General features: G+C 56.6%; 5 protein-coding genes across 5 annotated transcripts; 3 read left to right on the top strand and 2 right to left on the bottom strand.

Moving 5' to 3' along the window:
* Window positions 1-4,611: 4,611 nt before the first annotated feature.
* On the top strand, window positions 4,612-5,235 carry HRG_10639 (uncharacterized protein; the record flags this gene model as incomplete). Its single annotated transcript, XM_044869109.1, has 1 exon — window positions 4,612-5,235. One exon carries the CDS (start codon window positions 4,612-4,614, stop codon window positions 5,233-5,235), a length of 624 nt encoding a protein of 207 aa, XP_044715851.1.
* Window positions 5,236-5,566: 331 nt separating this feature from the next.
* HRG_10638 (vacuolar transporter chaperone 1) lies at window positions 5,567-6,012 on the bottom strand (the record flags this gene model as incomplete). Its single annotated transcript, XM_044869108.1, has 2 exons — window positions 5,567-5,925; window positions 5,979-6,012. 2 exons carry the CDS (start codon window positions 6,010-6,012, stop codon window positions 5,567-5,569), a joined length of 393 nt encoding a protein of 130 aa, XP_044715850.1.
* Window positions 6,013-6,658: 646 nt separating this feature from the next.
* HRG_10637 (tctex-1 family domain-containing protein) lies at window positions 6,659-7,321 on the top strand (the record flags this gene model as incomplete). Its single annotated transcript, XM_044869107.1, has 4 exons — window positions 6,659-6,670; window positions 6,725-6,763; window positions 6,842-6,916; window positions 6,977-7,321. 4 exons carry the CDS (start codon window positions 6,659-6,661, stop codon window positions 7,319-7,321), a joined length of 471 nt encoding a protein of 156 aa, XP_044715849.1.
* Window positions 7,322-9,508: 2,187 nt separating this feature from the next.
* HRG_10636 (F-box domain-containing protein) lies at window positions 9,509-10,468 on the top strand (the record flags this gene model as incomplete). The annotated part of the gene is made up of 1 exon (XM_044869106.1): window positions 9,509-10,468. The coding sequence occupies one exon, from the start codon at window positions 9,509-9,511 to the stop codon at window positions 10,466-10,468; it is 960 nt and encodes a 319-aa protein (XP_044715848.1).
* A 929-nt stretch (window positions 10,469-11,397) lies between these two features.
* Window positions 11,398-13,235, bottom strand: HRG_10635 (uncharacterized protein; the record flags this gene model as incomplete). Its single annotated transcript, XM_044869105.1, has 3 exons — window positions 11,398-11,952; window positions 12,082-12,738; window positions 12,819-13,235. 3 exons carry the CDS (start codon window positions 13,233-13,235, stop codon window positions 11,398-11,400), a joined length of 1,629 nt encoding a protein of 542 aa, XP_044715847.1.
* Window positions 13,236-13,277: the final 42 nt, after the last annotated feature.

The following is a 13,277-nucleotide window of genomic DNA, read 5'->3' as shown; positions in this document are numbered from 1 at the left end:
GAAGTGTTTGTCGAATGCGACGCATCCGATTTTGTCTCTTCGGGCATCCTCTCCCAGGAAGATGATCAAGGAGTGCTACACCCAGTGGCTTTCATGTCCAAGAAGTACGACCCCGCTGAGTGCAATTACGAGATCTATGACAAAGAACTTTTGGCTATTGTACGCTGCTTCGAATGCTGGAGACCCGAACTCCAAGGCACGCACCACCAGATTACAGTCATCACTGACCATGCCAACCTTCGATATTTCATGACAACCAAGCAACTTTCAAGACGACAAGTCAGGTGGAGCGAATTCCTATCACAGTTCCAATTCGCTATCAAGTCAGTGCCTGGGAAAGAGAACGGAAAACCTGACTCACTCACACGAAGATCACAAGACTTGCCGAAAGATGAAAATGACGACCGCATCCAGTACCAACAACAGTCGCTGCTTAAGCCTTGCAACGTAGACTCCTCCGTACAAGAACAACTAAAGCTTGACCCCGAGCTCTCAGAACTCTTTGCCAATCTCTCCTGGGAACAAGAAATTGCACTATGTCCCGCCATTCTTGACGAAATTCAGCCAGAACCAATCAACCACAGAATCACAAGACTTCTAGACAAGGGCTATGAGGAGGACGAATGGTGGATGAAAATCAGGGACGAGATGCTCAAACCCCATGGCACTCCTCACTCGAAGGAAGTTTCTATCGGAATGCATGATAAACGAAGGCCGATTATATTTCCGAGAGAGGCTATACGTACCCGCAGGCGAACTACGGACCCTTCTCACTCAACTCGCCCACGACAGCGTCGAATCAGGCCACCCGGGAAAAACAAGCTATACGAACTCATTTCACGCTCTTATTGGTGGCCAAGGCTTAGCGCCGATACGAAACAATTCACACGCAATTGCCACGGATGCCTGAGGAACAAGACCTCCCGGTTACGGTACCAGGGGACGTTGAAACCGCTCCCAGTTCCCTTGCAAAGATGGAGGGACTTGTCCGTTGACTTCATTGGCCCAATTCAGCGCACAGCTCGTGGATTCAACGCAATCATGGTGGTAGTCGATAGGCTGTCAAAGGACAGACATTTCACGCCTTGCAAGACCGACATGAAAGCACATGACTTGGCAACGCTCTTCGTACGAGATGTCTGGAAACTCCATGGACTACCGGATTCAATCGTATCTGATAGAGGACCACTGTTTGTCTCGGAATTCTGGAAAGCGGTTTGCCACCGCCTACAGATCAATATCAGCTCTCCACAGCATATCACCCCGAAACTGACGGCCAGACGGAAAACGCTAACTCATTTCTCGAACAATACCTTCGCCAGTATGTTAGCTTTGCTCAGGACGACTGGGACGAGTGGCTCCCATTGGCCGAATTCGCAGCCCGTAACGTTGTTAGCGATTCAACGGGAATGTCTCCATTTTTTGCGAACACAGGCTACCACCCCCGAATGAGCTTTGGTCCCCCTCGCGCAATACCACTCGCGGCATCCAAAGACCTGGCAGAACGCTGCAACGAGGGGAACGAATTTGTCGCCAAGATGCAAGAAATCACTGATCTACTTCGGACAAACCTGCTCTCAGCTCAAGCCTCACAAGAACAGTTCGCCAACGCAAATAGATCACCGGCGCCAGCGTACCGAGTTGGAGACATGGTGCTACTTAGCACACGCAACATCGATTCGACCAGACCCATCCCCAAACTAGATCATAAGTTCATTGGCCCTTTTCGAATCGAGCGCGTGCTCAACCTCACTCCTACCAACTGAAGTTGCACATGAATTAGACTCAATTCACAATTCATTCCACGCCAACCTCCTACGACCGTCACCAAACGACCCGCTCCCCGGCCAATACAACACACCGCCCCCACCAATAACGCTAGATGCAAAGGGGGAGAAACTCTGGGCGATTGAAGCAATACTGGACTCGAAACGCACAAAACAGAAAGGCTTCCAGTACCATATACTATGGAGAGGCTTCGACCTTGAGCAGGCAACATGGGAACCACTACAGAACGTCGTCAACGCTCACATCGCCATCAGAGACTTCGAGAAGCACAGCAAAACAAACCCAGACCCACGAAACAAGAAGTGCAAAATGCTCGCCTACAGGCTCAGCAAGACGTGGAAGAATCAGAAGCGATGGAGTAAGGGAGGCCCATGTGTGAGGGAACGATCATGTGACTTTCATACTTTATGAAATGTCTCACTTTGATTCATGTAAATAGCGAAAGTCAGAGTCTTCCTTAGGAACCTCCTTCTCTCTTCGTAGACAATCACTTTACCCAAGTCGCACCCGACCTTGTTCGTGCACTTGTACCGTCACACCAGGCTCGCAAGGTGATCCGCGAAGGACCAATTGGTATATATAGACACCCGTTTTTACATCTGGAACAAGCCCGCACATCACAGCGCAGTTGCCGTCAATCATCCAAATGGCTAGCCTGGCTTACGACATGGTTATTTAATTGCAAAGGGAAGCAACTGGAATACGTGGTATGGTAGCTATCAGCTCCTACCTTTTCAATATAGCGCAAACCATACCACTGGCATCCGCAGGCGCACTCAACATGAACTTTGCGTCAATGGAAGCGCAATCCGAGATAGAGAGAGAGGTCAGTCGTATCAGGTAGGTGATGGCCCTTGTATAGTGCGGCTCGAGGTGGTCGGCTCGTCATATAGTAGCCAGGCGTTCTTCATGACAATGCCTCTGCCCACGGAACAGGAGAAATGGGTGTGAATGGATGTGAGTGCCTAGTCAACTCTCTGCTCCTGCACGATATGATCAACCGCGCTCATAATATCTTGATGGGTAGTGTTTGGCTGGTATCCGTGCCATCTATATTCCACTGGCCCACCATGTCTCGGAGGAGCGTAATCAAGTCTGTACCTTTTTGCAAATCAGCTTCACGCATCCTGAACCAATTCGAGTCTAGAGATATCAGAAAAACCTTGTTCTAACTTCCTGTAATACTGTCGATGGGCTCGGTGTACCCTGGCAGCGTATACTCGGCTTCAACATGTATGGATTGATCAATCTGTTGGCACCCTCCCAGCAGCTTCGCACAGCAAAAGTACTTTCCTTCCGGCTTGTTCGACTGCTCAGCGGTTCCTGATTTTGAACGGCTGCTCTTCTTGGCTTGACCTACTGGGCCGGGTATGGCCTTGACTGGGTCAAGGCTGTCGGCGCCAACTTTGGACTCACGTTGCAATGGAGACCGCACCAGGCCGCTACATGGTTCCAAGACTTCTTTGCAAACGTCGTGACCATCGCATTTGGTTTCACTCCAGTGATCGGACCGGTTCTGTCTGTCAGCTTTCCTTTCGCGTGGGTTGCGTTGATGGATCGCGCCTCGTTACAAGCGGTTCGCAGCGAGTTCCCTGGGCTGGATTCCAAGCCGCGAATTATCGAGCGTATGAAAGTAGACGCTGCTGAGCTGGCATCCTATCTTCCTTCAGGATGGGACCAGGTCGGGACTTGATTCCAGATTCCGCTCACTGGCGTGGCCAAACGCGATGGTCATGACCGAGAGCCAGGCATCGACTTCGAGACTCTTGGGCCAGATGTGACATTTCTGTTGGCAAAGGAGATCCTAGATCACATAGCTCGACCGGAGGCGTTGGAACATCCCGATGAAAGGAAAGAAGATGAAGAGAGAGTCTCAACCATGGCCACTGAAACTGAGAATCCTATTTGCAGTGCTCCCTTGGCAGAGCAGAATACGAACCCCGGCTCCGCAGATTGGGCGGAAGACTACCTTTGTCGCTATGCGGATAACAATAATGAGTAATATTTCATTTGTTTCTTGTGCGAGGGAAAGGGGCATGGGGTCAAAAGGGAGATTGTACACTTTGTGTGGCAACAACCAGGGGCTTTGTTAATTCAGGACGCTGTCACGTTGATATTTTCCGTCTGACGTTGGATCGCGATACTCGAGAGCGTTGGAGCGGGACGGAGGCACCTTGATCAGAACCAGCCACTGATCTCGGCTCCTTTGCCGAAATTAGGACGTTGATGATTGCACATGGCTATAGGACAGTTTTAAGAGATGCCCTTTCGATGTGTGCGCCCGCGTGCTCGTTTTTCACCGTGATTGCAGCAGAAACACTCGTCGTATCCGTTTGTTGATCGAGACTGGCCGTCAACCGTGGTCTTGGACAACACCGCCCCTCTGGACCATGTATGTCGTGCTCATGACTTGCGCATGCCCTCTCCTTCTGTGCTCGGACAGCAAGCGCGCTCAAGCAGGAGCGCGGCGAGCAAATGACGTGAAAGGTACGTTTCAATGTTCCAGAAAAGCTCATCATCGAGTAGATAAGCCGTTGAGGCCACGAGCGGGATGTGGCTGCGCTACGAGGCCGTTTTAAAAGCAACCGTTTGCGACGCGAGCAAAGGGGGACGGGCTCGAACTCGAAGGGATAAATTGCTGGCCAAGTCACGTGAAGAAGCTGGCCCCGGTGGAGCTCGAAGTACCGAGATACCTGATACCTTACCTTGGGTACCTTCTTCGTACCGATCAATTGGGCTCTCCGATCTCAGCATCTGCCTCCCCCTCCCCCAGTGCATCAAACACTCCTCGGGCCAGCTCCAGCCACCCAGCACTGGGCAAGCATGTCCGCGCCTCAACCCGACCAGGGCCGCACGAAGCGCAAGCGCCCCGCTGACGCTGCGGAGCCGCGCAAGAAAGCCGACCGGCACCCACCAGGGCAAAGGGCCGCGTCTCTCATCGGGCCCCACGAAGCCATCGTCGACGCCCTTCAGGCCAAGTACGATGTCCTCGTCGCGTCCGTCATCTCGTCGACCCAGATCCGCAAGCGAGTCGAGCTGGCCGTGGCGCGCATGGCCGCCGTCGTCGCCTCGCCCGAGAAGCCGCGCATCGTCCTGCTGCATGCGAAGACGGCGCAGGTCTGCAAGATGATTACCATTGTGGAGCAGTGCAAGCGCATCTTGGCCGATGAGGGCAAGGCTTGTTACCAGTACAACCAGCTTTTCGACCTACCCGTGGAACCGCGCAGGCCGGACGTGGTGGAGGAGACGGTCCTTGATAAGGACGGCGAGGATTCCGGCCACGACGACTTTGAGGTCATGGGCAGCCGGTTTGAACAGGCAGTGCTCCCGCCCCCTCCGGCGCGAACCGTTAAGTCAATGAGAATCTTCCTCTCTAGACAGCCGATACCAGAACTCGAGAAGAAAGACGACGTCACGATACAAACAAGCGAGGGGCCCAAGCAATGAGCATTGAGCGTGCAGACGGCAGCGGAACGGTTGCAGGAGAAACAGTCGGCTGGTTCCCTCCCTGGTACACGGCGTTTACGGGCTCTGCCCCTACTTGGCGTCGAGGGCCGGACACTCACGATACCCCAACGATATATGACGCCCCAGAAATTACCTTGAATTCGAAAATTGTTTGTCCGTGGTGACGCCCAAGCACCAAACGCATCATCACCCATCACCACCAGTAGTGTTGTATGCAACGTCCCAACCATGACCATCTTCCTTTGGTAGCCCCTTGGCGATCGACTCGACGTCCGCTGCTCTCCCGGGATATATCGCTCACCACCAATGGCTAGCCCTGCTTTTGCTTCTTGGACTGGTCCGTGATGCGGAGGACAAAGTTGACGACGACGGCCAGCAAGAGAATGATGGCCAAGAAGGTTGGGCCAAACCGGTCGTCAAAGCCGGTCTGGCCCCTCATTCGTATCGACTTGGCCCTCCAGTGATATGTCGCCAGCGCGTACATCATGGTCAGCATGGCGACGCCAGTGAAAAGGAAGGCTGAGATAAAGGCTACCCGGTCGCCAAAGTTGAGCATGCCCACGGCCAGGGCGCCGAGGATGACGGTGAAGTTGAGCCATGATAGAAACGTCCGCTCGTTGGCAAAGAAGACCTTGGGCTCGACTCGGGTGGGCAAAGCGATGCGCTTGCCTGCGGGCGCTGTTAGCTCCGGGAGCCGTGGAGGAGTGAGGAGGTTTGCGCACCCGGTGCAGTTTGCAAGAGCGGCTGAGAAGACATTGGCAAGGTTGTTTATTGTGTAGGAGACGGCTGAGACCCGAGGTGGTCCCGATTCGTTCCACCGGCCCTCGTCGCGGTCAATCGAGGTAATTAGATGGGCGTCGCAATACAGGGTAATCGCAAAGAAAAGGAGTATTAAAATCGCTCGAGCCGTCAGAACCGAAGGTATAGCAACATTTAGAAATACAGCCTCAGCTCAGAGAGAGTTGAAGGCAGAGACAAAGACCGTTTCCGTCTGCCGAAGAAGTGATTGCCGCTGGTTGGTCTCCCCGCTTCGAGAGCTTCGGCTGCACGGGGCTCGTGACGGCTGTTGGCGGCAGATCACGTGCCATTGCCCCGCGAAGCACGATTGGGTGAGGTAAGCGCCAGAAGGGAAAGGCGAGGAAACGTTGGCGCAAGCCTGACGATCGACTTCAAGATTCAAACATCCGTTGTTTGCTGCAGCCCGGTCTACCTAGGTGAGTGCTCGCCGTCGACTTGGTCGGTATACGTCCCTGCACCGAGGCTGACTTGATAGTGTGCGGTGCTTCAAGATTGATACCCGCGCCGTCTCACGTCTGCGCCCAAGCTCCTTTGTTTACCGCCCCTCCTCACGCACGACCCCTAATCAACTCTCCCATCAACAACTACGACTCAACCTTTGATAATGTCTACGCCAGTAAGCGAACTCTGGAGAAAAGAAGCCCCGAACGTTACTCTGACCTGATGGCAGCCCGTTCCTTTCAATCGACTCAAGCAGATTGCTTCCGATGTACGTCGCCCTGCCCTTGTTTGTTTACGGGGAGACGTCCTGTGTTTCGGTACCCTGTCTCACGCCGTTTACCTGCAGGTCTGCAACAGTGCCATCGGGAGTGCCGAATTCTACGACCACGCGAAGACTGAGCAATGGAACTCAACCATTATTGTGCGCCTCCCATCCCTCGAACCCCCGATCCCCATTCGACTAACAGTCCTGTGCGCCCAGAGCTCGATGCTGAAAGCCGTAATTTCCGAGTCGACGCCGCAAGGAGCCTCTTCTCCGTCGTTCAAGTTTGCCTGCAACAGCACCATTGTCCAGCACTTGGTCCCTACCTCGTCATTGAACAAGCCCCGCGGCGGCACCGAGATCAAGACGGAGGAGCCTCACATCTCGACGAGCACAGAGGCGACGGCGACGGACGGCAAGCCCCATGTCGGCCGACGGGGCATGCACAGCGCCACGGGCGCCTACTGGGACGAGAAGAAGGACGGCATGTGGACGTTCAAGTTTGACGGTGGTGAGAGCAAGGGAATGGATGTTGTCATCATGCTCATCTGGGTTGCCATCTAGGGATGAGCAGCCAGACGCGTGGTGACCACGCTATGCAAAGGCGAGAGCTCCGTCTGGGTCGGGTCGTCTGGTCTCGCACATTACGGCGTTTGGGGATCTGCGACGCACATTGTGACCGCTTTCGGATATGCTGCGATGGTTGATTACTTGTAAATATTGGATGCCAATGCGACTGATGTTGACGGACCCCTCTGTCATGCACACGCGGGCTTGAAGCCGTTGTTTTGTCGAGCTCAAAGGGTTGTCTGGAGCGACTGAATGAGTAGGGCCCCATCTACATACGGTGCAATGACACGGCTTGCCAGAGGGCGAGGCCACGGACGGAGACTGATGGGGAAGCATTATGGCAGATGACTCCTGTCTGTTGACCACAGATGTGATCTTAAAAACGCGGGCTCTCGAGCAAATCTGCCGCAATCGGAAACAGCAAATATCAAGTCATGCCCAGAGGTCCACGCCCAGCGATATTCAAGCCATCGTGGCGCTGTGTCGAAACTGCCTGTGAGGAGCTCTGATGGGCGACAGGACCGAAGCAAGTTGATGTCGGATGCATCGCTTACTGACGCGACGTGGACGGCTGAAGGGGACGTTTTGCTCGGAGGCGATGAAGAAATGGCTCCTGTCCTGAGCCGAGCGCCAGCTTTGACGGGTCCAACGAGGTCGAATGGCGAGCTAGGGCGTCGCCTCTGCAGTCATGACAAAACTCGACAGGATGTAATACAGTATGTATCTAATACGTATGTCGTGGGTGTATGGTGAGAGGCTGGCCGGTAGGCCCTTGTTGGCATCTGCGTTGAATGCCCCTGGCTCCTTGCAAAGGCATGATCGGCCTTGCATGGCTAGAGCCCAAGCCACAGCCGTCTGCAATGACGGGGCGTCTGCAGCAGCGGGAAATGCCCTGTGCGGTCTGTAGATTGGTAGATTGGGCTGGTTCGAGCCCTGCGAGCACGCCTGCAAGGTACAGGGAGCAAGCACCACAGACGGAAGACGTGCACAAGGAAAAAGAAAGGGCCGGCCCACTCTTGACAACGACTTCACTACACGAAACAACGACCAAGCAGCATCATCAACCCGACAAGCGACGCAAGCGCGGACAAGCACGAGACTCGGACGCGCAACAGGGAGAAAACAGTGGACTCTCTGCGGAGTCGATGGAGCCTGGACCCGACCGATTGAAACGCCCATGGAGATGACGATCCAATTTATGCCTCAGACGGGGCATGACGTCTTGGCCCCGTTGGCCAGGCGCCAAAGAGAGAGGCGGCACACGGAGGCCCATTTCGCAACTGACCGTCTACCAAAGCCATGTTGTTGGTTGGGCGCTTAACATGAGTGGCCCGAGCAGCCATCGTCGTCTGCCTCCGCGAGCATCGCGACCACGGCTGGATGCGGAAGGCCGGACAAGCAAAGTCCGACTCACAAGTACTACATACGTTACAGGAGGATGCCGCCGAGTCAGGTCCACCGTTGGCCACCCACTTGCGCTCAATTCGCATCAACCTCGAGCCCGCCCCACACGAGGACAAAAGGACCAACTCGTCAATCACCCTTCGCTTTGCCACTGCGCGGCCGACGACCGGTGCATGTGCTCGTCTCGAGTCCGTGTTCCTCCGCTCCAGAGTCGCATCTTTTGGGGCCGGCCGCCGAACGTCTTTCGGAACAGGCCCCGTTGGACCGTTGCGGATGAGCCCATCGAAACGGGAAGACAGAGTGAAAAGCCGCGGAAACGGTCGTGCTTTAGCGCTAGTGTGTTAGCCCGACTTCTGCGGTCGCCAACCATGTCATTCATTCATGGGGGAATCCGTGCCCATGATGGATGGGTCCTTGGCTCCATCGCACACGACATTGTCATGTCCGGCCCGGGGTCCCCGACCCTATTTGCTCATGTCCCGTTTTTAAACCTTCCACTCCCCCCCAAATATGACGGGTTCCGAGGCTTGATCCGAACCAACTCGTCCCAATCCGGCTCACACCTGGCTTGCCCCGACACGTCCTCTCATGTTCGACGCTCATTTGCCTCAGTACTCGCTTATCTCTCTCGACAACTGAACCCCCTTTCCCGCTGCGCGGCCATCTATTCTGGAGACTCAAAGCTGGGCAAGGGAAGACAATCACATCCCGGCGGGACGAATTTACTTTCAGAGCCGTACTCACTGTCTTTGCCCACAGTCTTCGATTCGCACCAACATGGTTCAGCTGTTGGCCGACCCGGCCCTCCCCCAGGCTGGGACTCTGATTCAGGAGACAGCCGAGGGAAGGAGCTCTATGGCCGCCAAGAACGAGGGCGTCATGTCAAGAGAGGAGCACGCCCAACGGGTCAACGAGCTGAACATGAAGCGGAATCTGACGAGACCCCCGAGGCGAGGGTGGTCCATGACGGAACATCGAGCCGAACACGATACGCTTCATCATGCGCATGGAGCCGCATCGCTGGTCGACCATCAAGCCTCCATCCCCGAGAACGGACCTCTCCCTACTCCCGCTACGCCACCCTCGACGGCCACCCCGGGACAAAACGCCCAAATCCCGCAAAGACCAAAACTACCCCCTCCCCGGCGATCATATTCAGTAACCGATAAAGAACCTGAACCCGTCGCTCCTGGCCAGCCGCGGCCCTCGTCACGCATGACCATACTCGACCTGCCTTCGGAGATGCACTATGATTTGTTCGACCTTCTCGACCCCATCGATGGCGTCTGCTTGGGGCTCGCTCACTCGAAGCTGTATGCCATCCACCGCCGCAAGTACGGCAAGGTCCCCCTCTGCAGTCGATACGCCGGACCCAACGACATGGAGTGGGCGTGGCGCGGCGCAGGCCCGCTCATTCGGCCCAGCCGGCAGACAGACAACGGCAAGGGCAGCCGGCTGGACCAGCTCCGTGTCCGGGGCCAGGTGTACTGTCGCAAGTGTGGTATTTCGCGCTGCGAGCTGCACAGACACCTGAAGAGCTGGATGGGCGACGGCTACGAATACTGCGAGATTACCAAGATGTACGGCAAGCCCGCGGGCCAAGACGCCAAGAATTACTGCTTCATGAAGTCGCCCAAAAATCCCCATCGATGCGGGCGCCATGGGGGGAAGAAGTCGGTCATCGTGGCCGAGGAGAGCGCCCCTAGAAGACTGGCGGAGGTGGCCGAGAAGAAGTGACAGCATGATGTGTGTGGATAGAACTCGTGAAGAGCGGGTTTATCCCAAGGAGAGCCATAGCTTGCATGGCTCCCGATTGTACGACATCTGGAGGGCGTTTGCGGAGCATTTGCAGGCGTTGTGGGTAGTTCCGGGCCAGTCTTATACAGTGACTCCCGCCACCCCGATCTATGGACATGAGAGCCAGGCCGTCGGTTGCGAGGCTGGCCAGAGGGAGCGGGAATGATAGCATTGGCAGTGTAAGATGAGACGTTGGGCTTGGTCCTATGTAGGTTCTTGAAGGAAGTGAAACTATAAGTGATACCCAGACGTCGCTTGCCTCCCTCGTTGAAGCGAATCTTGGACCGTCCCGCAGTCTCCGCCTGCTGGTAGCAGCACGGCAGACGGCGCGTCGTCTCCCGGGGTCTGGCCCCGGGCCTTGACTTGCAGCCGAGGCGGGCTCCAGCAGGGGGCTGCGGCACTGGGCCTGGTACTCGGGAGTTCACGGTCGGGATTGGCTCTGTCTTATGATTGACATTGACCAGCGGGCGGGAACGACGGTAAATGTGTTGGCGCATTCCTCACGAATGACAGACTGCACGATAATAAGGAGCCGTCCTGTTGTATTGCCGAGTATATCATTACACCTCTGATGCCGCTTTGATCTAATGCCAATCTGTAAACGCCGAGCCTGGTGAGGAAAAAGCAAAAGGCTCTATGAAGCCATAGCACCGCCCCAGAAACAAGATAAACGCCGATATGCCACCCTTACTCCCTTTTTGTTGCTGAGCGCCGACGCGAGGGATAGAGAAAAATTTCCCTTCCTACCCTCCTCCCCCGTTTTTCTCTGCTGCCTTCTCTCCCTGGGCTTCCGCCGTTTCTCTCCTACTTCGGAGAAAATGGACAAAATAAAGGACAGGGAAACACGAAGGACAAGAAGGGTGAGACAGTTACTCGGGGTCATGCCACCTGACGGCACAGTCGCCCTTGGCCTTGATCCAATCATTGATGCCGCGGACGAACCAGCCACTCGTCCACGGGCTGCCGCCGCTCTTCTCCCTCCTCCGCGGGCGGCCGAGCTTGAAGCTCTCGGCGGTACAGCAGACGCCGCGGTGGTGGCGCCACTGGAAGCAGCTGCGCTTGCCGTGGAAGGCGGCGGCATCGTCGGCGGCGGCCTTGGACTCGAGGCCGTACAGCTTGGCCAGCAGCTTGGCGCGGCCCTCGTCGGTCGTCTGTGCCGCCCAGTCGCGCTCGGGCACGTCGAGCCCCGCGGCCTCGCAGACGGCGGCGCAGGCGGCGGGCGAGGTGTGGGCGTCGCGCTCGATGGGCGTCTTGGCCGCCTGCCGCTTTTGGACGGCCTTGAGCTCGACGTCGGCTTCGTCCTGGCTCTGCTTGTCGGGGGCGATGTAGCATACGTCTTCCGAGAGGTTGTCCCATGCGTCGCGGGTTGGGGCGAGGTTGGGGGCGAAGAACTGGTGGTATAGCTCTTTGATTTGGATGGGCGTCTGTTTGTCGGGATGCGAGCACCGTGTAAGCCATCTGTCCCGGTCTCTGCGCTCTCACGCCCCATGACTCTCGCTTCCGTCGGAATGACGGGACAAGAGATAGAAGGGCACGGTTCGTTCATCACTCACATTCTTGGTCCTCGTCTGCTCAAACTGCCAGGCCTGGCCGACCTGCTCGGCGTCCATGTGGTGCAAGGTCAGGATGGGCTCGCACCACTGGCCCTCGCCAAAAGCCAGCGTGTTTGTGCGCTCGCCGTTGAACATGGGAAACGCGTGCTTGACCGTGACGTTGACCTCGGCCAGGGCCTTGCCCATGAGCACGTCGCCGCAGCACATGGTCGGCGCGGCGGCGTCGTACTTTGCCGCCAGGCCGGGGATGGACTCAATGACCTTTTGCACCAGCTGGCCCGAGATGACGTAGCCGCTGCCGCCGTGGGCAAAGGGGAAGTCGTCGGCCAGGGCCACGTTGCCGACGTATAGGTCGCTGTCCGGGTCGGTCCGCGTGCGCAGCCAGAGCACCAGGTTGGGCCAGAAGACGTACGAGTCGGCCTCGGCGAAGACGTACCACTTGCGGCCCGGCCGCATCGCCCACGTCCGCACCAGCATGTTGAGGAACTTGTACTTGTCCAGGTCCCAGGCGCCCTGGAGGCCCTTGGTGCAATCCTTTTGCGACACGGGGCAGCTGAGCTGCGTCTCGTACAGCTCAAACTCCTTGTTGGCGCTCTTGACCGTGTCGAGGACGCGGTCGAGGACGTTGTGTAAGTGGTACTTACCCATTTGTTGTTCCTGTTTCCCTCGTCTGCGGTCAGCCAAGCCCGTCTTGAACGCTGTCCAAGGCGAGAGAGAGAGAGAGAGGAAGCGCTCACGAGGTCCGAGAAGAGCAAAAAGTCGGGCAGGCATTGTAGACTAGTGAGCAGGTGCGTGGGCAGCTTGTCGTAGGCCTCGCTGGCGCCCGTCTTCATGACGAGCAGGATGTCGTCGGTGTTGGGGAAGCCGCTGCAGGGCGAGCCAAAGTCAAACTGCGGGTGGACGGCGCCCTGGGTCTCTGGACGGTACAACGTGTTGTTGTACAGATGGGCCGGGCCGTGGCGGACGCCTCCACGGGCCCGGGCGGGTGCAGGAACGGCGACGGAGATGTGCCCACTGGGCCGGCCGCCAAGCCGGCAGAGCGGCATGAGGAGGAAGAGGAAGACGGAGCAGGACAGGATGAGGGCCAGCTGCACGCTCCGGAACCGGCGCAGGCCGCTCCTGCAGGAGAGGGGGACGTAGGTCTTGGTTCCCATCCTGGCGGTTGCCCTCTATAGAAGCCGCGGGACTGTTGGGTG

Source organism: Hirsutella rhossiliensis (assembly GCF_020360975.1).
Source record: "Hirsutella rhossiliensis strain HR02 chromosome Unknown scaffold00016, whole genome shotgun sequence".
Classification (NCBI taxonomy): Eukaryota; Fungi; Ascomycota; class Sordariomycetes; order Hypocreales; family Ophiocordycipitaceae; genus Hirsutella; species Hirsutella rhossiliensis.
This window is presented reverse-complemented; position numbering and strand designations above follow the sequence as displayed.